General features: G+C 43.8%; 1 protein-coding gene across 1 annotated transcript; it reads right to left on the bottom strand.

The window, feature by feature from the left end:
- Positions 1-4,081: 4,081 nt before the first annotated feature.
- Positions 4,082-19,751, bottom strand: LOC140687301 (serum basic protease inhibitor-like). The gene is made up of 4 exons (XM_072943594.1): positions 18,454-19,751; positions 16,815-16,970; positions 4,651-4,842; positions 4,082-4,191 (listed from the first exon to the last, which is right to left on the bottom strand). Exons 2-4 carry the CDS (start codon positions 16,903-16,905, stop codon positions 4,166-4,168), a joined length of 309 nt encoding a protein of 102 aa, XP_072799695.1. The 5' UTR covers positions 16,906-16,970; positions 18,454-19,751; the 3' UTR covers positions 4,082-4,165.
- Between the last annotated feature and the right edge of the window lie 1,119 nt (positions 19,752-20,870).

Genomic DNA, 20,870 nt, shown 5'->3' with positions numbered 1-20,870 from the left:
ATTTCCTGATTTCTCATCCCCCTACATTGTGCGCATCAGTCTCCCAACACTATTTGCTCTGTGCTCAAAACAATCCAAGACAAGGGCCCACTGGGCCAACAGGAGTATAATGATGCGGATTGACTCCCTTCGAAGATTTAGAAGTAGACTTTACTGAACTTGGGCCCAGTAAGGAATATAAGTACCTGCTGGTTTTCGTCTGCACCTTCACAGGGTGGGTGGAAGCCTACCCCACCAGGACAGAGAAAGCAAGGGAGGTAACAAAGGCTCTCCTCAGGGGTGTCATCGCTCGGCTTGGAATGCCTACCTCCATCGGGTCTGACAACAGACCCACCTTCGTGGCAGAGACTCTACAGCAAGTGGCAAAGACACTGAGCATCCGCTGGAACCTACAGACAGCATCCCGGCCTCAAAGCTCAGGGAAGGTAGAACGAATGAACAGAACTCTAAAACAAATGATAGCTAAAATCAGCCAAGAAACCCAGCTTCCCTGGGTGGACATACTACCCATGGCTCTGTTGTGGATTAGATGCACCCCAAGATTTAACACTGGGTACTCTCCCTATGGACAACCGCCACCTTTAGTCAAGATGGGAAATCCCACCCCGGAAACAGGAAATTTAAGGCTCCACCAACAACTGTTGGGACTAGGACAAGTATTACAGAAAGTTTGGGGTTGGGTAATGGAGAGAACCCCCACTTCGTTAGGAGTCCAGGTACATCCCCATAAGCCAGGCGACCAAGTATGGGTGAACGATTTGAAAAAGGAACCTCTCAAACCAACATGGAGGGGACCATATTTAGTGGTATTAACAACCCCTATAGCTGTTACAGTTGCAGGAATCATCGCTTAGATCCACCACTCCAGGGTTAAGAGAGCAACTTCACCTCAGACAGAGGGTCCCTGGAGAATTGAGAGCATCCCAGGAGACCCACTGAAGATCAAGATCAAAAGGGACCAGAGGAAGATCGACGAGCCCTGCTCTAGCCACACCCGGAAGCTGGCTAGTCAACACACAGCCAAAGCTTGAGGAAAGCTCAACAAAACTGTTAAATGTATTCCTCTTGTGCTCCCTTGCCTCTTTCTTTGTTTGCTGTACTAGCCTGCTTATTGGCAGTTGGGCTGGCCAGCACCGCCCCGCCTGACTGAAATACAGGCCATAAGATCCTGATAGCTATTTTATATCTTGTTATAACTATTGCCATCACCGCAGCATCATGTCTAAGATAATCATAAGGCTGATATTACTGGCACTAATGCCCTCACTCCTCTTGCTAGTGGGGCTCGGAGTGGCAGCAGGGGTGGGCACAGGAATCGGTGGCACAGCCTCATCCTCTTATTACTATTATCAGCTTACAGGTGAGTTCAGCCAGGATCTCCAACGAATAGTAAAAACCCTGGGAGCTCTGCAAAATCAGATTGACACTCTGGCCGAGGTGGTCTTACAGAACAGGAGGGGTCTAGACCTACTCACAGCCAGAGAGGGGGGACTGTGCCTCTTCCTTAACGAAGAGTACTGTTTTTATGCTAATCAATCAGAAATTGTCAGAGGGATGGTCCAAGAGTTACATTATCGAGTGGAAAAAAGAAAACATATTTTAGACAAGGGCCTGTGGATGGGTCCCTGGGGCTGGACCTCCTGGCGGCACCATTCATACGTCCCCTGCTCCCGATTTTTGCAGTTCTGCTATTTGGGCCCTGTCTCTTAAATTTCTGGAGCCGCTTTGCCAGTGAGCAGATAGAGGCTATAAAACTCCAGATGTTAGCCTCCAATTATGAGCCCCTGCAACAGATGAGTGATGAGGCTTACTCCAACGAGGGCTGTGAAAGCATCAAGCGGAGGGAATGAGAAGGAAAAGCCGGGCTGGGCCTACTGGTAAATCTAAGTTTAACAAGTGTCGGGTTACTGATCTGAGTTCTGCTGGGCTAACTCGTAAATCTATGTTTAATTAGTGTTGGTAACTGATCTGTTCTTATTAGAAAAGTTCTAGTTTACTGAGTCCCTGCTTCCCTTTTGTGATATTGCTGAGCTGTTTGCGCCCTATTGGCTAAAAATCCCAAGCTTGTAATTCACCCTATAAAACCTCACATACATGTCTTGAAGGTGCTCAGAGCTCCGGAGCAGAAGCCCCTCTGAGCCCGCCGGCGTAATAAATCTGAGTACTCCAACCCTCCGAGTGGTGCTTGTTTCTTGGCTGGCTTGTCGTTTCCGTTACAATAGTACATTTTAAAATCGTGAAAGAGTTGCCAAGACTTAAGATTAGGTGATTTCACATAAAAGTAAAATTCTAGTATATTTCAGGGAAAAAAAATAGATCTGGGAACACAGCTTTGCAAAATTTCATGGCAACCGCCAACTAAGACCTAACAGAGCAGTGGGTCTCAAGCCTCAGCCAGCATCAGAATCACTTCAAGGGCCTGTTCAAACACAGATTTGAGACCTCCACCTTCAGAGTTTTGATTCAGGAGGACAGGGGTGGGACCTGACCCTCCGCATCTAACAGGTGTCCTGTGATGCTGTTGCTGCTGCTCAAGGGACCACACTTTGCAACCCAGGAACTAAGCTAAGTAGAGCTGCTCTCCTGTTATGAGGGGAGCGTTCTCTTCAATTTCCATCATGCCCCCTCCTCCTGCCCCCACCCCCGCTCCAACTCCTTCCATTTACTTTACTCACAATTGAAAATTGTGACCCCTGGGGTGGGCTCACAGCAAGTGTTCAGTAAAAGGTAACTTGTTATTATTAAACAATCTTCTGAATTAGGTATTATTATTCCCATTTTACAGATGAAGAAACAGATTCAACTGAAGCAAAATGACTTGCAGGAGGAAACACAGCAGAAAATTAGAAGGAAGGCCTTGCCAAAGCAAGTCATGTGGTCCTGTTATTTCAGTGTTACACACACACACACACAGACACACACACACACACATTTATCTAAAGTTAGCATAGATAATGCATCAAACATTTTGAACATGGGGGGAGGGTATAGCTCAGTGGTAGAGCACATGCTTAGCATGGAGGAGGTCCTGGGTTCCATCCCTAGAGCCTCCATCAAACAAATAAGTAATAAAAATTAATTAATTAATTAACCTAATTACTTCCCCCTTCAAAAAACAAAAAACAAAAATTAAAAAAAAGTTTTGAACGTGACTGCATGAATGTAAAATCATATTTATCAGGAAGAAAAGGGGGGAAGGAAATAGAAAAGGAAGAAGGAAAGGTTAAAAGGAGGTGATATGAGTCAGCGGTAGGCATGCCCACTCTAAGGTGACTGTAAACAAGTGGATGCTGAAGATGTGAGGAATCCCCAGGAACAAACCGGGTGTCTTTCAGCACACGATGGGGCTTTGTCCTCCTGGACTCTTGAACCCATTCAAACTTCCTTCACTCCAAGGAAACCTCTCTCTCTGAGTATATTGGTTGTTTTGTTCTTTTGTCACCTAGCATCCTTTTGGCCTTTTTCTGATAACAATAGCCTGGTTCTGATTTGGGGAATGGCTCTTCCTCCACCCATGACTAGTGGGTTAGGGGGCTAATCTAGATTTCCTGATACTTGGGATGGCCATTAAGAGGTTAGATGGGGCAGTAACGGATTTGCTTATACCAAGTCGGGCCCTGAAGGCAGGAAGAGGGGAGATGCCCACTGCTCTGCAGAACACTGAGAAGTACCGCCACTATGGACAGTGTTGCTTAAAGTTCTTAGTTGCAAACAGAATCCACACCAGTTAGCTTACTTAGAAAATGATTTGTGAATTTATAAGGCCAGAGGTTGAAGCCATAGACAGATAAAAATGCAACACTGCTGTGGGGAAAGGGGCTTCTTGAGTGACAAGACCTCTGCCGCCACTGATGCTCAGAACTGGATGCCAGAAATTCCACTGCTGCCAGCCCCCTGGGGGCACAGTGACGGTGGGGTGGGGGATGAGGGTGAGGATGCAGTGAAGGAAGAGGCAGGCTTCTGCTGAGGATGGTAGTTTTGTTTTCTTTGTTTGTTTGTTTTTGTTTGAAGAAAACAACCTACTTTGTATACATTAAAATTTTTTTTATTTTTAAAAATACTTTATTTTTTTGTTTTGTTTGGACAGAGATAATTAGGAGGAGCCTCACTCTTTCAGAAGAAGCCACAGCCCAGCCCTGTGTGGGGCTCCTAGGACTTCAGCATCTCAGGCGAGCACAGTGGCGCGGCTCTCTGCAAGAAGGAAGGAACTTGTTGATTGTCATCACTGAAGCCCCTGACCTTGACAGGCTACACCCTGACAGGTTCGTCCACCATCCCAGAAATGAGCAAACATGGTCCTGTTGACACAGGATGACCAACAAGAAAAAGCCAGTTGGCCAAGCCTAAGTGGGGTGGCTCAGGAGCACCACAGACCCTCTGTGCAGGGTGGCTGCCTCAGTGCTCCCATCTGACAAAGGGGAGCAGGTGAGTGGCTCTGATTATCTCGAGGGCAATTGTAGCTGTGACCTTCTGCCAAGCTGGCCCGTGGAGGACGTGTTCAGTCTGTGGTTTCACAGCACACTGCCGCCATGTCTCCGGGGAGACAGCGAGGAGGAAAGACACTGAGCAGGGGTGAGGGATGTGGGCGGGGCCCCTTGAGCTCCACCTCTGTCCTCAGCCCTTCCCCTCCCTGCCCCGCCCCCGTCTTACCCTTGTCCTCACGAGGGCGACCGCAGATGAAGATGCATTTCTCCTCATTCTGGAAGTTGTTCTTCTTCCCTCTGCAGCCGCCAAATGTAAAGGTCTCACAGAACCCAGAGCTGGCATTGTAGAAGTACCTGGGGAACGAGGCCCTGCAGGGTCCTGTGTAGGGAGGCTCCAGGCAGAAGGCAGGCAGTGAGGCTGCAGGGATGGGAGAGGGCTCTGAGTCACTTATAAGAATGGTCCTCACAGCTCGGTCTACAAGGTCAACAGCTGAAACACCTAGCTTGTCTTGAAATAAAGAATGGTGGGGGGCTGGTGAGGGATGCCTGAAATGTGAAACCTCCATCTGATGGCCTGCATTTGGAGACATTCTTCATTCATTATTATTCATTTCTGACACATTCATATTCATTAGGTGTGCCGAAGACACAGTGATGATATAAAAAATGGCACATTCTTAATCAAGCATTTATAGATTAATGGCATAATGCTTCAAATTGACTTCAAAAAACTTGGGGAAAAAGGAGGACACAGGAAAACAATATTCTCCATATGTTGGTAAATGTTGAAACTGAAAAATGGGTGCATGGGGTTTATTATACTATTTTCTGCACTTTTGAGGATGGTTAAAAGTTGCCACTACTAAAACAAGTGTGAAGAAACCATGCTGTAAAGGAGAAAGGCATGGAAAAACAAATAGGATGTTAACTTTGGATACCTCATGGGGACAGGAATAACAGAATCTTGAGGGGTGTGATAGTGTGATCTGTAACCAGGAGTATACATTTGGTTTCATCCCATTCCTGGCACAGAACTCCTAAAACCCTTGGACTTTCTAAGTGATGAGAGCAATAAAGGTGACTTCATTAGGTGAAGGAGGTAACTTTTGGAAAGCTTCTAGGCAACCCACGGATGGAGGCTGGTTGCCAGGGGAACCAAGTGCCTGATCAGATGGTTAAATTTTCAGTCCAAAGCCCCCACCTCCAGGAGGAAGAGGGTCGGTGGAAATTTATCAATCACCAATGGCTAATGAGTTAATCAGTCGTGGCTATGTAACAAAGCCTCCAGCAAATCCAAAAGGACTGCATTTGGAGAGCTTCCGGGTTTGCAAACAAGAGCAGATTTGGGGAATGTGTTCTGATGAAACCATGGACGCTCTGTGCCCTTTCCCCAAACCTTGCCTTAGGCAGCTCTGCCATGTGGTTGTCCTGAGTTACATCCATTTGTGATAAACAGTTAACCTAGTAAATAAACCATTTCCCTGAGCTTGTGAGCCACTCTAGCAAATTAATTGAATTCAAAGGGGGATGGGGGGAACTTCTGATACACAGCTGTTGGTCAGAAGCACGAATGACATGCTGGATTCGTGACTGGCATCTGAAATGGGGGGTGGGAGGAGACCTGTGGGACGCAGGACTTAACCTGTTGAATCTGACAATGTTTCCAGGGAGAGAGCATCAGAACTGATACGATGGTAGCACAGCCAGTCAGTGTCCACTGAGAATTCGAGAACTGCTTGGTGGTTTGGGAAAACACACACAGCCAGAGGAAGAATCTTAAAACTTTCCTTATGCATTTCATATCCTCTCGAGTTCTTATGAGCATGTATTTCTTTTACAGTTACAAAGGAAGAGATATTTAAAATGAAATATGCCACAATTTTTATAACAAGTAAATAATATTCTTGAAGAATATTGCACATCAAAAAATGGTGGCAGTAAGGGAGGAGGCCAAGATGGTATAGTAGAAGGAAGCTCGTAGCTCACCCTTTCCCACAAATACACCAAGACTCACATCCACAGCCCAACTCAGCCAAGCAGAGCACCTGCAGAACTCTGACAGAACATCATCCTCTTCAAAAGACAGAGACGCCAAAAATCTGGTTTTGAAAAGACGTCGCAACACGATTGCTATTCTGCTTCAACTTGCTCTTCTATTATTCATTATACACTGTTTTCAAGCCTTTTTTCTCCCTTCTTTTAAAATTCTGATTATTTTATCTTTTTTATCTCTTCTATTTTCTATTACCTTTTCAATTTCTATTTTCTAAACAATTATATATGCTTCTAGTTTTAATTCCTTTTAAAATTTTCTTTTAAAGTAGTTATATTAGTATTATTTTTAAAAATCCACCTGGTTTCATTTTCCTTTCTTTTGGTTTTGATCTCCTGTTATTGATTAAACAGAGGTTTCAAATATTGTTTTTTGATCTTTTTTCCTTCTTTTTAAGGGTTTTTAAAAAGACGTCTCAACTCAATTGCTAGTCTGATTCAAATTGCTCTTCTATAATTGATTATACACTGTTTTCAACCTTTTTTTCTCCCTTCTTTTAAAATTCTCTCTCTCTCTCTCTATTTTTAAGTTATATTCCTACATAGGCATTAGACAGATAAATAAATAAACTCCTTAAGGACCACAATAGATAACTGATACTCCATAAACCACAGTGCCAAAGAGGTATGAGCAAGATGAAGAAGCAGAGAAACCATTCCCAATTAAAAGAACAAGAGAAATCCCCTGAAAGAAAGATCAATGAAATAGACATCAATAGTCTACTAGATGAAGATTTCAAAAAAGGAGTGATCAAAGTACTGAAGGAACTGAAAGAGATAGTGTTTAGAGATATAAAATATGTCAAAAATGAAATGGAAGCTATAAAGAAGAGCCAAGTAGAATTGGTAAACTTATTGGCTGAGATGAGAACTGATCTAATAAAGGCTGTGCAAAGCAGACTAGATAATGCAAATAAGTGGAACGAATAAGTGACCTAGAAGACAGGACAACAGAAAGCACCCAATCAGAACAGCTACGAGATAAACAAATAAAAAATGAAAATAACATAAGGGACCTATAGGATAATATAAAGCATGCCTATCTTCACATAATAGGGGTCCCAGAAGGGGAAGAAAGATCAAAAGGGATTGAAAAGGTATTGGAAGAAATCATGACTGAAAACTTCCCAAACTTAAAGAAGGAATCAGATAACCAAGTACAGGAAGCTCAGAGGGTCCTAAAGAGGAAGAACCCAAACAGACCCACACCAAGACATATCATAATCAAGATGGCCAGAGTCAAGGATAAAGAAATGATCCTAAAGGCAGCAAGAGATAAGCAAAGAGTGAGTTACAAAGGAGCCCTCCATAAGGCTCTCAGCTGATTTCTCTACACAAGCACTACAGGCCAGAAGGGAGTGGCAAGATATATTCAAAGTCCTGAATGAAAAAAAGATGCAGCCTAGGATACTTTCTCCAGCAAGGCTATCCTTTAGGATAGAAGGAGATATAAAAAATTTCACAGACAAGAAAAAATTACAGGAATGTAGCAACACTAAACCCACGCTAAAAGAAATATTGAAAGGTCTACTCTAAATAGAAAAGCAGCAGGATGTTACAGAAATGAGAAACTCACAACTGGAAAGGTGATAACTCATGAATTACAAATAAAATAAACACAAAATTGTAAAAGAAGACATTTAAATCACTGAGAGTGGGAGAGGGAGGCAGAAAAATATAGAATTTTTTTCTTTCTTTTTAAATTTTTTGTTCTCAGTAGGATGGGTTTGAGATCATGTTACTACCAGTTTAATAAAAATAGTTATAGTAATGGGCTAATAGACTTACAGAAAAGGGTAACCACAAGCCAAAAACTTACAAGGGAGTCACAAAATCTAAATAAAATCCATGAGAATACAAAGGAAAATTACCAAACCACAAAAGGAAGAAGAAAGGAACAAAGAGGAAATACCAAATCAACTGCAAAGATAAGTTCAAAATGGCAATAAACACACATCTATCATTAATTACTATAAATGTTAATGGACTAAATGCTCCAGTCAAAAGACATAGAGTGGCAGACTGGATAATAAAGCAAGAACCTTCAATATGCTGCATACAAGAGACCCACTTTAGGGAGAAGGACACATATAGATTGAAAGTGAAAGGATGGAAAAGGATATTCCATGCAAATGGAAAAGCCAAAAAAGCAGGTGTGGCAGTACTGATTTCAGACAAAATAGACTTGAAAACAAAGGCCATAAAGAAAGATAAAGAAGGACATTTTATAATGATTAAAGGAGTAATACAAGATGAGAATATTACACTCGTTAATATATATGCACCCAATATAGGAGCACCTAAGTACATAAAACAATTACTAACAGAGATAAAGGGGGATATTGATGGGAATACAATCATAGTCAGAAAGTTTAACACCACATTAGCATCACTAGACAGATCTTCAAGACAGAAAATAAATAAGGCAACAGAGAAATTAAATAATACTATAGAAAAATTAGATTTGGTGGATATTTTCAGAGCATTATACCCCCCAAAAATAGGATATACATTCTTTTCAAGTGCACATGGAACATTTTCGAGGATTGATCATGTACTTGGGCACAAAAGAAACCTCAACAATTTTAAGAAGATAGAAATTATCTCAAGCATCTTTACTGACCACAGTGCCATGAAACTAGGAATCAACGACAGAGAAACAAAGGAGAAAAAAGGAAAGCATGGAGATTAAACAACATGCTATTAAAAAACCAATGGGTCAATGAGGAAATCAAAGTTGAAATTAAAAAATACCTTGAGACAGATGAAAATGAAAACACAATCACACAAAATTTATGGGACACAGCAAAGGCAGTGCTAAAAGGGAAGTTTATAGTGATACAGGCCTTCCTCACAAAAGAAGAATAATCCCAAATAAACAATCTAACCCACCAGCTAAAATAATTAGAAAAAGAAGAGGAAAAACCCCAAAAGGTAGCAAAGGGAGGAAATAATAAAGATCAGGGAGGAAATAAATAAAATAGGGATTTAAAAAACCATAGAAAAAAATCAATCCAACCAAAAGCTGGGTTTTTTGAAAAAGTAAATAAAATCGCTAAACCTCTGGCCAAACTCACAAAGAAGAAAAAAGAGCACAAATAAGCAAAATAAGAAAGGAAAAGGGAGAAATTACAACAAACAAAATAGAAATACAGAGTATCATACGAGAATATTATGAAAAACTATATGGAACCAAACTGGATAACCTAGAGGAGATGGACAAGTTTCTGGAAACATACAGTCCACCAAGATGGAACCAAGAAGAAATTGACCACTTGAACAAACCGATCACTAGAAATGAAATCGAATTAGCAATAAAAAACCTCCCTACAAATAAAAGTCCAGGACCGGATGGCTTCACTGAGGAATTCTACCAAACATACAAAGAATTCATACCAGTCCTTTTCAAACTCTTCCAGAAGATTGAAAAGGAGGGAATACTCCCAAACTCATTATATGAAGCCACCATCACCCTGATACCAAAACCAGGTAAAGACACTACCAAAAAAGAGAATTATAGGCCAATATCACCGATAAACATAGATGCAAAAATCCTCACCAAAATATTAGCAAATAGAAGCCAACAGCACATAAAAAAGATTATACATCATGACCAACTGGGGTTCATCCCAGGGACACAAGCGTGGTTCAACATACACAAACCAATCAATGTAATACATCACATCAACAAGAGAAAGGACAAAAACCACATGATCATCTCAATAGATGCAGAAAAATCATTTGATAAAATTCAACACTCATTTATGATAAAAACTCTCACCAAAGTGGGTATAGAGTGAACATATCTCAACATAATAAAAGCTATATATGACAAACCTACAGCCAGCATAGTACTCAACAGTGAAAAACTCAAAAACTTCCTACTAAAATCTGGGAGAAGACAAGGATGACCACTATCACCACTCCTATTCAACACAGTCTTGGAAGTCCTAGCCACAGCAATCAGGCAAGAGAGAGAAATAAAAGGGATCCAAATTGGAAAAGAAGAGGTAAAAGTGTCACTATATGCCGACAACATGTTACTATATACAGAAAACCCTAAAAGGTCCACACAAAAACTACTAGAGCTGATTGAAGAATTCAGCAAGGTAGCAGGTTACAAGATTAACGTTCAAAGATCAGTTGCATTTCTTTACACTAACGATGAATCAACAACAACAAAAATAAAGAAACTATCTGCTTTAAAATAGCACCCAAAGTAATAAAATACCTAGGAATAAATCTAACCAAGGAGGTGAAAGAATTATACACAGAAAATTATAAACCATTGATGAAGGGAAATTAAAGAAGACTTTAAAAAATGGAAAGATATCCCATTCTCTTAGATTGGAAGAATAAATATTATTAAAATGCTCACACTGCCCAAGACAATCTACAGATTGAATGCAATCCCTATCCAATTACCCAGGACATATTTCACAGAACTAGAACAAATCATAATAAAATTTATATGGAACCATCAAGGACCTAGAATTGCCAAAGCATTACTGAAGAAAAAGAAAGAGGCTGAAGGAATAACTTTCCCAGACTTCAGACAATACTACAGAGGTACAGTCATCAAGACAGCATGGTATTGGTACAAAAACAGACATATAGACCAATGGAACAGAATAGAGAGCCCAGAAATGAACCCACAAACTTTTGGTCAACTCATCTTCGACAAAGGAGGCAAGAATATACAATGGAATAAAGACAGTCTCTTCAGCAAATGGTGTTGGGAAAACTGGACAGCAGCATGTAAAGCAATGAAGCTAGAACACTCCCTTACACCATACACAAAAATAAACTCAAAATGGATCAAAGACTTAAACATAAGACAAGATACAATAAACCTCCTAGAAGAAAATATAGGCAAAACATTATCTGACATACATCTCAAAAATGTTCTCCTAGAAGAGTCTACACAGGCAATAGAAATAAAAGCAAGAATAAGCAAATTGGACCTAATGAAACTTACAAGCTTCTGCACAGCAAAGGAAACCAAAAGGAAAACAAAAAGACAACCTACGGAATGAGAGAAAATCTTTGCAAATGAAACTGACAAAGGCTTGATCTCCAGAATATATAAGCAGCTCATATGACTTAATAAGAAAAAAACAAACAACCCAATCCAAAAATGGGCAGAAGACCTAAACAAGCAATTCTCCAAGGAAGACATACAAATGATCAATAGGCACATGAAAAAATGTTCAATGTCATTAATTATCAGAGAAATGCAAATCAAAACTACAATGAGGTATCATTTCACACCAGTCAGATGGCCATCATTCAAAAATCCACAAATGACAAATGCTGGAGAGGCTGTGGAGAAAGGGGAACCCTCCTACACTGCTGGTGGGAATGCAGTTTTGTGCAGCCACTGTGGAAAACAGTATGGAGATTCCTCAAAAGACTAGGAATAGACTTACCATATGACCCAGGAATCCCACTCCTGGGCATATATCCAGAAGGAACCCTACTTTAAAATGACACCTGCACCCCAATGTTCATAGCAGCACTCTTTATGATAGCCAAAACATGGAGACAGCCTAAATGTCCATCAACAGATGACTGGATAAAGAAGAAGTGGTATATGTATACAATGGAATAGTATTCACCCATAAAAACAAACAACATATTGCCATTTGCAGCAACATGGATGCTCCTGGAGAATGTCATTTTAAGTGAAGTAAGCCAGAAAGAGAAAGAAAAATACCATATGACATCGCTCATATGTGAAATCTAAAAAAAAAAAAGTATAAATACAAAAGAGAAACAGACTCATAGACATAGAATACAAACTTGTGGTTGCCAAGGGGGCAGGGGGTGGGAAGGGATAGACTGGGATTTCAAAATTGTGGAATAGATAAACAAGATTATACTGTATAGCACAGGGAAATATATACAAGATCTTATGGCTGCTCACAGAGAAAAAAATGTGACAATGAATATACATATGTTCATGTATAACTGAAAAATTGTGCTCTACACTGGAATTTGACACAAAATTGTAAAATGATTATAAATCAATAAAAAATGTTAAAAAAAAGAAAAGAAAATGTTGGCAGTATATTGGGAAGGAAAAGAAGCCCTCCATGCAGTGACACCTTAGTTTTGTAAAGAATACAACTCCTGCCATGAGGACATGCTATAAATCACCTGTGGATACAATTGCCCATTAAGGTTCTTTAACCTCCCCACACTGAAGCACAACAGACAAGTCCCCAGGGAACACCCTGGACACCAGAACAGCCAGCTTTCCAACGCTGGGACACGTGATGCTTCCTGTCTGGGGCATGGGGCATCCGATTAAGTAAATGGCTTCCTTTTAGAACTCCCGTATATCGAGAACACGTATTTTTACTACTCAGCTATAAAAATAATAAAATAATGCCATTTGCTGCAACATGGATAAACCTGGAGAATGTCATTCTAAGTGAAGTAAGCCAGAAAGAAAGAAAAATATCGTATGATATCACTTATATGCGAAATCTTAAAAAAAAAAAACAAAAAACCAACGAACTGACTTACAAAACAGAAACAGCCTCACAGGCAGAAAACAAACTTATGGTTATGGAGGGTGGTGGAAAGGAATAAATTGGGAGTTCTAGATTTTCAGATACTATCTAATATACATAAAATAGGTAAACAACAAGTTCATACTGTATAGCTCAGGGAAATATATTCAATATCTTGTAGTAACCTATGGTGAAAAAGAATATGAAAATGAATATATGTATGTTCACGTATGACTGAAATATTGTGCTGTACACCAGAAATTGGCACATCATAAACTGACTATATTTCAATTAAAAAAAAAATAAAGAACACATATTTTATTCTATGTCATGTTTTAAAATGTGTATTGGTCCAGAAACTGGAAAAACAATTATTAGATATTTTAGACATAAATTGTGAAAATGTAAATTATCTTTATAAATATTTAAATAGGAATCAAAAGTCTCTGAATTATTCAGTGTTAATGTTTATTCAGCCACAGACTTCTTGATCCTTTCAATAAACCATCACATGTAAAGGAAAAGGAAAATTCTGTGAAACACAGGGTAAAAAGATCTCATAAGTGTCCAGAGAGCAGAGGGTAAGCTCTCATTTATGAGAAAAACTTTGCATCAATTAGGAAGTTGCTTTTCTAAACACAAGGAATGGCAATTCTCTACTGAAAAGAAGAGTTTTCTCTTTGAAGCAGAAAATTGTTCAGATAGAAGATAACGTTTTCACTTGCACTTGAAATCAGATGATGGGTATTTCAGGTCTCCGTGTGAAGCTCTTGGTCTCAGCTGAGCGGAGCCACGATTACGGTGAGGCAAAGTGGCCGGTGAAGCAAGTGCAGGGTCACATCCTGTCTTTACTTAAAACGTTCACATTGGCTTCATGGTGGATTTTCGCAATAACTTTGATTTTTTTACACTATTGGAATCGATGATGATTTATCTACATCATTCTGTTTTTAGCTTCCATTTAAGTTTTGGGCTGGAGGCGAGTGCCCCACTCAGCTCACCTAGTCCCAGCCCTGCCGCGGAGGAGGAGCACGGTCCCCCTCAAGGCCGAGGAGCTGGACAGAACAAGCCACTTGATAGGGACCTGGATGGAGGCTGACGTTAGGGCCCAGAGGAGGGAAGGGTGGGCACCGCAGACAGGAAACGGTGAGGGAAGGGAAGGAAGTGCTTCCCAAGGACAGCGCCCCCTGGTGGGAAGCTCGGTCTGAGGCTGCATTGTTCCCTCTTAATCTGGATGAGCAAATCAGTGCATGTCCATTAGGAGCTCAAAGTAGGGTTTATCTGTGTAATCTTTGGTTTGTAGAACTTGGAAATCTTGATTTACCTTTTCCTGCTTTTCTATATTTTCTAAGATTTAGATACTGAACACAAACTACTGCATTTATATGTCAGAAAACAGCAAAGGAAAGGTGCTTAATTATTTAATTAAGGGACAGAATTATCCTCAACAGACCAAGTCATTCAAGTTATTCGAGACAACTGGGATGGACTCAGGGAACAACACAGGCACACACTCCATCACCGCTCACTTGGACCACTGCAGTAGCAGGCTCCCTGGGCTTCTGTCTCTGCACTTGGCCCCCTAGAGGCCACTCTCTACACCGGGATCCCATTACAACTTGAGTCCTATCCCATTGCTCCCCTGCACAAACCCTCAGTGGCTCCCCATCTCTCTCAAAGTCAACTTTCAATTCCTATATAAAGTCCCACAAGGCTCCTCAGCACCTACCCCCATGGCCTCCTTGGCCATATCCTTTCCACCCTCCTCCCCTCCACCACTCAGCTCCAGGCACCCTGGCCTCCTTGCAGCTGCTCAAACACACCAGGCACGATCTTTCTGAGGCCTCTGCTCAATGCCTCATCATAGTCTCCCTGACCAGTCTACAGAAAGAGCACAGCCTCCTTTATCCCATCACGCTTTCCCTTCAAAACACCTGTCATGACTTTGCATATTATTTCCACCTACTCAATTGTCTGTCTCCCTCCTGGAGGACAGGGTCTTGTGCTACGTTTCCTTCACAGCTGTGTCCCCACACTTAGAACAATGGCTTGCAGGGACTTGATAAATATTTGTCAAGGGAATCAGTCTCCCATTTCATGCTCATGCTCAGTGCACAGTCATTGAGTAGACTGAGTATAAGGACATGCCTGTTAAATTTCATGTCTATTTCACGATGGGGCACCTCTGTATAATTAGGAATCTGGTTCTAACATTCTGTATCCTGAAAGGATAATAAAACAGCAGTCCAATATGGGTAGGGATGTGCATAGGGGAAGTGCCTTGAGTTATTACTCATATTCTGACTGCCTGGGAGAAGCAGAGCCTTGGTCCCATGAGCAAAGTCACAGAACGGTTGTGCTTCTTGCAATAATAATGGAGAACTATCATTATTTGACCCTAAATATTTTTTCATGGGGGAGGTAACAAGACAACCTTTTTCAGACTAAGACATCTTAGTGGAACATGACCATCATTGGATATGATGTGAAAAAAAAGTATATTCATCAATAATCCTTTGTAAGAACTTGCAGGGTAGTTGTACCCTGTGCAAGTGGGGAGAGTGTAGAAAAGGGACTGACCTCAGGTCACAAAGCAGGCGAGTGGTAAGGCCAGGTCCACATAGGATCCTATTACAACCCATTTGATGAAGCACCTGACATCTGCAGAGAAGTTTTTAAATGTAGATAAGCAGAAAGAGTTTTCTGGGAGCACCTACCCCCGCCCCCCCCCAATAATTACTCCCCTGTACCTGAGGCTCATCCCAGCCACCAAAGCCCAGGGATGTGTGAGTGTGGGTTTTGTCCCTGACACCAACTATGTGGTGTCTCTACCAACACCGACCAGCTCTCCACCACCCCATGCGTCCCACATGTCATTTCGTTTCTGACGCTGAATCTGCAGTTTGTGCAGACCCCACAGGTTGAAGGCTCAGTCCCACAAGACTGCCCCCACTTCAAAGGCCAGCCGCATGTCCTTGGGATCACACATCCTTCTGATCGAAGTGCTATGAATTCGGGGGTTCCATAACTCCACTTTCAACTTTCAATAATTCACTAAAAAGACTCAGAGAAGTCAGGAAAACCCTTTACCTCCTGTTCTTGATTATTATAAAGGATAAAACTCAGGGACAGCCAAATGGAGGAGATGCAGAGAGCAAAGGGGGGACTTAGGGGTGCAGAGTCTCCATGCCCTCCCGGGACACACCACCCTTGAAGTTCTCTGAATCCCAATGTTCAGAAGCTTTTACTGAGGAGTCAGTAGTTGAAAAATTTATTGACTCTTTGGCCATTGGTGATTGCATTCTAGCCCAGTACCTGCCCCTCAGCACAGAGTTGCTGGCAGGAAGGCGGGGCTGGTTGAAACTTCTAACCCCTCTAATCATCTGAAGGGATTTTCTGGAGACCAGCCCCACCCTAAAGTTATCTAGTGTCCCTTTCTAGAGTCACCTCATTACCATACAAAAGACAATAAATTCCAAGACTTTCAGGTGGTCTGGGCCAGGAATCAGACAAGGGTCAAGTATTGATCTTCCTACTACAGTACAGTGAGGTTCAGGGACAAGGCAGAGACCAGGAGCAGAGAGTCTCAGATATGAGGTCCCTGATCTGATAGAGTTAGGTGGGATCATTTGTTTTAAGGATGAAAACATGACTTCCTTTTGAGAGTCATGAAATATACTGGAGTTAAAACTGCCCAACTACCCAGAAGAAATGCAGAGAGGCTTGGCAGTCCCCCAGCCCAGCTCCCCAGCCCCTTCCATGGACTCGCCCTCATTCCCTCCACCCCCAGACTGTAGAGGAGACGGGAGCAGGGACTTACGTGGGTTAGGACAGTTTTTGGCAACCGGGGTGCTGAGCACCAGGGTGCCCAGGAGGACCAGGAGGGCTGCTGAGAGGCAGAGGCGGCTCATCTTCACGGCCTTGCGGGAGGGCTTCTGAGGAGGGCTGGGGGCTGACAGAGCTTTTCACATCCCGACTGAGGGGTGGGAACAGGATTAGGAGAGGGGGAGGAAGGGGAGGGGCTGGTGTCAAACTTGTACATTTCGTAATCTCTCAACTACCCAGGATCCTAATTCCACCCTCCGGGGCCAAATGCTCCAAAGCAGCTCTTCTCAAACTTAATTATGCCTCTGAATCTTGTGGAATTTCAAATTCTGATTCCCCAGATTCTTCACCCCAGGCTGGGTGAAGTCTGAGAATCTGCATTTTCATAGGCTCCCTGTTACAGGTGTGGCCCCAGCCCGTGTCCTCTCCTGTGAACCACACATTAACAGTGAGCCTGAAGGAGGCGGGGGCTGAGGAGCCGGCAAAGAGAGAAGCTGCTTTTCCCATGCACCTTGGGGAAGTGGCAGAGGAGCCAAGACCAGGAAGAGGTGAATCTCAGAAAACCCTGAATTCTCTCTTCCTGTTTCTCAGCCTTCACCTTACTTCTCTGGAAGGATCACACGCAGGCAGCATATGACAAGTACAAGGTACCTGACTTCTTTTGTAAAAATAAACGGGAGTCCCTTCCCATCTCCTCAAGGAGGACGTGATGATTCGATTCCCACGTGCTGGCACCACCCCATGCTGTGAGCACAAGTTAGTAAACTGGACGTTACCATGTGGCCCCCACCCAGTTACTACGGACACCCTCAGGTCCGGATGTGAGTGAGTGGCCAGGACCCACAAACCAGTGGCAAACGCCCTTAGGAGAGGAAAACCTCGATTCCTGCCTTATGGTGGAGACAAACTCACCTGGGATGTAGGACCCATAGGGTTAAGGCTGCACGTTTCACAGTGAGGGGGAGCAGATTACCTGCTCCCACGGAAATATGCCACGTTAGCGTATGCGTATTACGTGCTTGCTCCCCCGGAAATATGCCACCTTAGCGTATGGGTTACTTTGAGCTGAAGATAGTCAAGGCCCAAAGGACTCAGAAAGAGCTGATTACTGTTCCCTTCACTGCCTAAAAGATTTAGATGGACGGCCTGTACCAGGAAGACAGCTGATCCCAAAGATGACTTTTAGTATCAGGAAGACTTACCTGCATGGCATGGCAACTTTTGTTCACCGAATATCTGCTTTTCCCATCTTCCTGGAATTTATCCTCCTCCCCTTTGAACCCCGATCCCCACCCCCTCCTCCTTCACTCGGGTTGGCATATGCGCTCAATTCCATGACCATTTTGGGTCCCGTGTCTGTGGGGATGTGGTCCGTACGAATATTGTTTCTGTCCTGTTCATGTTTCTTTTGTCGATTTAATGTCCAGTGGAGTCACATCCACCATTGTTCTGGGAAAAGTAAGCCAGCCCTCTGGCTGGCACTGGTCTGGGCAGAGGCTGAGCGAGGGGCAGGTGATGTTCAGCTTGGAGCCAGAATCCTGCTTTTCTGGGTAGAAAAAGGAGTAAGGGCTGTGGGCAGAGGGGAAGCAGACAGATGATCACGTGTCTCACCACAACCTCCCACCACCACTCACCAGGTTTCACAAACAGGAGGGCTGTCTGCCTGCGTAGATCTCAGGGAACCTTCGAACATCGCCTGCAAACTTCTCACCTGGTCTCTCTCCACCTGTGGTACTGGGATCATAGGACCCCGGTTTGATTCCTAGCTCTGCCTTTTCCTACCTTTGTGATCTGGGGCCAGAAATCTCCCAGAGCCCCAGTGTCTTCAGGGATCACATGAGGTCTGTGCTGCCCACATCACGGGGTTGTTATGAAAGCAATGGAGGCAACATACGTCCAGTATTTCTCCCTGAGAAGTCCAAGTCCTTTGTAATAATAATAATGAGTGATTCCAACAGTTAATACTTAGCTGCTCCTATGTGCCAGGCATTATTCTAAGCATCTGATGTGTATTAACTCATCTAATCCTCACAATAATCCTAAAAGAAGGGGAGAGAAACTGTCGCTATTTCCTCATGTTACAGATGAGAAAACTGAGGCACTAAGAGGTTAAGTAATTTGTCTAAGGTCATACAGGCTGGAGACAGGATGTGATCCCAGGAAACTGGTTTCAGTGTCTGTGCACCATGCACTCTGCTGCTTTGTAGGCTGTAAAGTGCAGTGCACAAGTGAGGGGTTCAACATCCACAATCCCTTTACAGACTCCCGTATACTCACTACCAGTTATAAACTTGTAACGCCAAGGCCCCCCCAAACAGACTCATTTACTCATCCACACACAGACAAGCCTTCTTCCACTAACACACACACACCCCACACACACACCATGTTCCACTTTGTGGGTCAAGGAGAAGGGAGCGGGGCTCCATCCCCAGAAGCCCCCAGGAGCAAGCCCAGCCAAATGTCAAACAGGCACAGAACTGATGAGCTGCAGTGGACAGGGGTGGTGCCCTCCTGGCACACAGACATCCTTTCCCTTGAGAAGGGCAGGAGCGCTCAATGCCGAGCTGCCCCAGGACAGCAGGGTATCGGGGGCAGGTTACTGACAAAACAAGCCGCTGTGTATGGACGGTCTTCTCTCTCCTAAGACATTTCACGTGTGTGATTTCATTTAGCCTCGTGTGGATCCTACCACATCTGGGGTTCTATCCCATTTTGCCAGAGAGAAAGCAGAGGCTCAGAGAGGTAAAGCGACTTGCTCAGGACCCACAGCTAGGATTCGAGTTCAGGAGGCCACCTGGCCCTGGCCCTCTTCCTGCCTCAGTCTGTCCATCTGAGACCAGGGAACAGCAGAGACTCCTTTCTCTCCCTCCTCCTCTCTCATCTGTCTGTCTGCCTCCTGCTTTCCCTCCCAGCGTCCACCTCTGCTTCTGGTCCTCCTCCGTCTGGTCCAGGTTAGAGGCCTCCAGACCCAGAAGCTGCCCCTGATGGGCCCATACTCCCTCCATCTCCCCATCCCCCACCTCCCTGCTGGTGAGTGTCTCAGCTCCCTAATTACAAACCTTCTCACCCCTTGTGGGCAACTTCAGACAAATAGCAAGGAGGGAAAACCACAGGGGTTGTGTTTGGATAAAGAACAGTAATCCCAACACCTTGGCACCCCAGGTCACATCCCAGCCTTTTTTTCACTCTGAAAAATGAGGCAGTTGGAAGCCGTGCTGTCTAAGGCTGCTTCCTGCTTTGATGGGAGCCCCCATGGCTTGCTGGAGAGTCTTGAGCTCCAGCAGGTACTTTTTATGACACCCAAGCTTCATACCTTTTCTCTCTCTCACTCAATTCTCAGAGTGGAAGACAGTGTTTTAAAGAAGGAGGAGGGGTGTCCAGGGAGGGGGCCTGATTTTTTCAAACCACTCAGGCAAAAACTGAACCTCCTTGTTTGGACTCCTGTGCAGCCAGGGATGTCAGTGTGATTTGGGGCGACAACCTTTCATTCTCCGATGGTCACTCCAGATCTTTAAGATGGGCTGGGCGCTCTCCTAAAGCTGTAAAGTCTATTTCCATCTGGACAGAGATGCAGGGAACTCTTGCTTGGCCAGGCACCTTAAGTCCCTCCCGCAGGGCTGGTGGGAGGGGGAAGTGGGGGCCCAGGGTAAAAACTCAATAAGGATGAGCCCCTCAGGCTTTGGGACTCTCCGCTCTCGCCAGCCTGCCAGCCTCGGACTGCCCTGCGACTCCAGCTGGCTGGGGAGGAAACTTGAATAGGTCCCCTGACCTCTGAGAACAATGTTCCCCGCGGAATGTCAGGGAAGCCGGTCCTGCTCGAGACCATTGAATCCGGCTGGGGTGAGGGGTCCTCTCTTTATCCTGGGCTGAGCTTCAGAGACGCCTTGGTCTTATGAGGCCCTGGGAGGGAGAGAACAGGCCGATCTGGCTCCATCCGCCTCAACCTGGACTGGAATTTCTGGGTAGGGAGTGCCCCTGTTCCAGAACCAGGAGCTCCAGCCACTTCCCACTCCCGCCCCGCCCCGCCCCGCGCGGGTCCCCTGGGGTT

The sequence above is a fragment of the Vicugna pacos genome, chromosome 19 (assembly GCF_048564905.1).
Source record: "Vicugna pacos chromosome 19, VicPac4, whole genome shotgun sequence".
NCBI lineage: Eukaryota > Metazoa > Chordata > Mammalia > Artiodactyla > Camelidae > Vicugna > Vicugna pacos.
Note: the sequence above shows the minus strand (reverse complement) of the source record. Positions and strands in the feature narration are given on the sequence as shown.

Bases quoted from the DNA above. Each gene is read 5' to 3' on its own strand.
- LOC140687301 (XM_072943594.1), bottom strand. From the start codon at position 16,905: ATGAGCCGCCTCTGCCTCTCAGCAGCCCTCCTGGTCCTCCTGGGCACC. The intron at 4,843-16,814 runs GTAAGTCCCTGC...CCATCCCTGCAG, and splicing joins CAAAAACTGTCCTAACCCAC to CCTCACTGCCTGCCTTCTGC. The intron at 4,192-4,650 runs GTAAGACGGGGG...TCCTTCTTGCAG, and splicing joins TCGCCCTCGTGAGGACAAGG to AGAGCCGCGCCACTGTGCTC.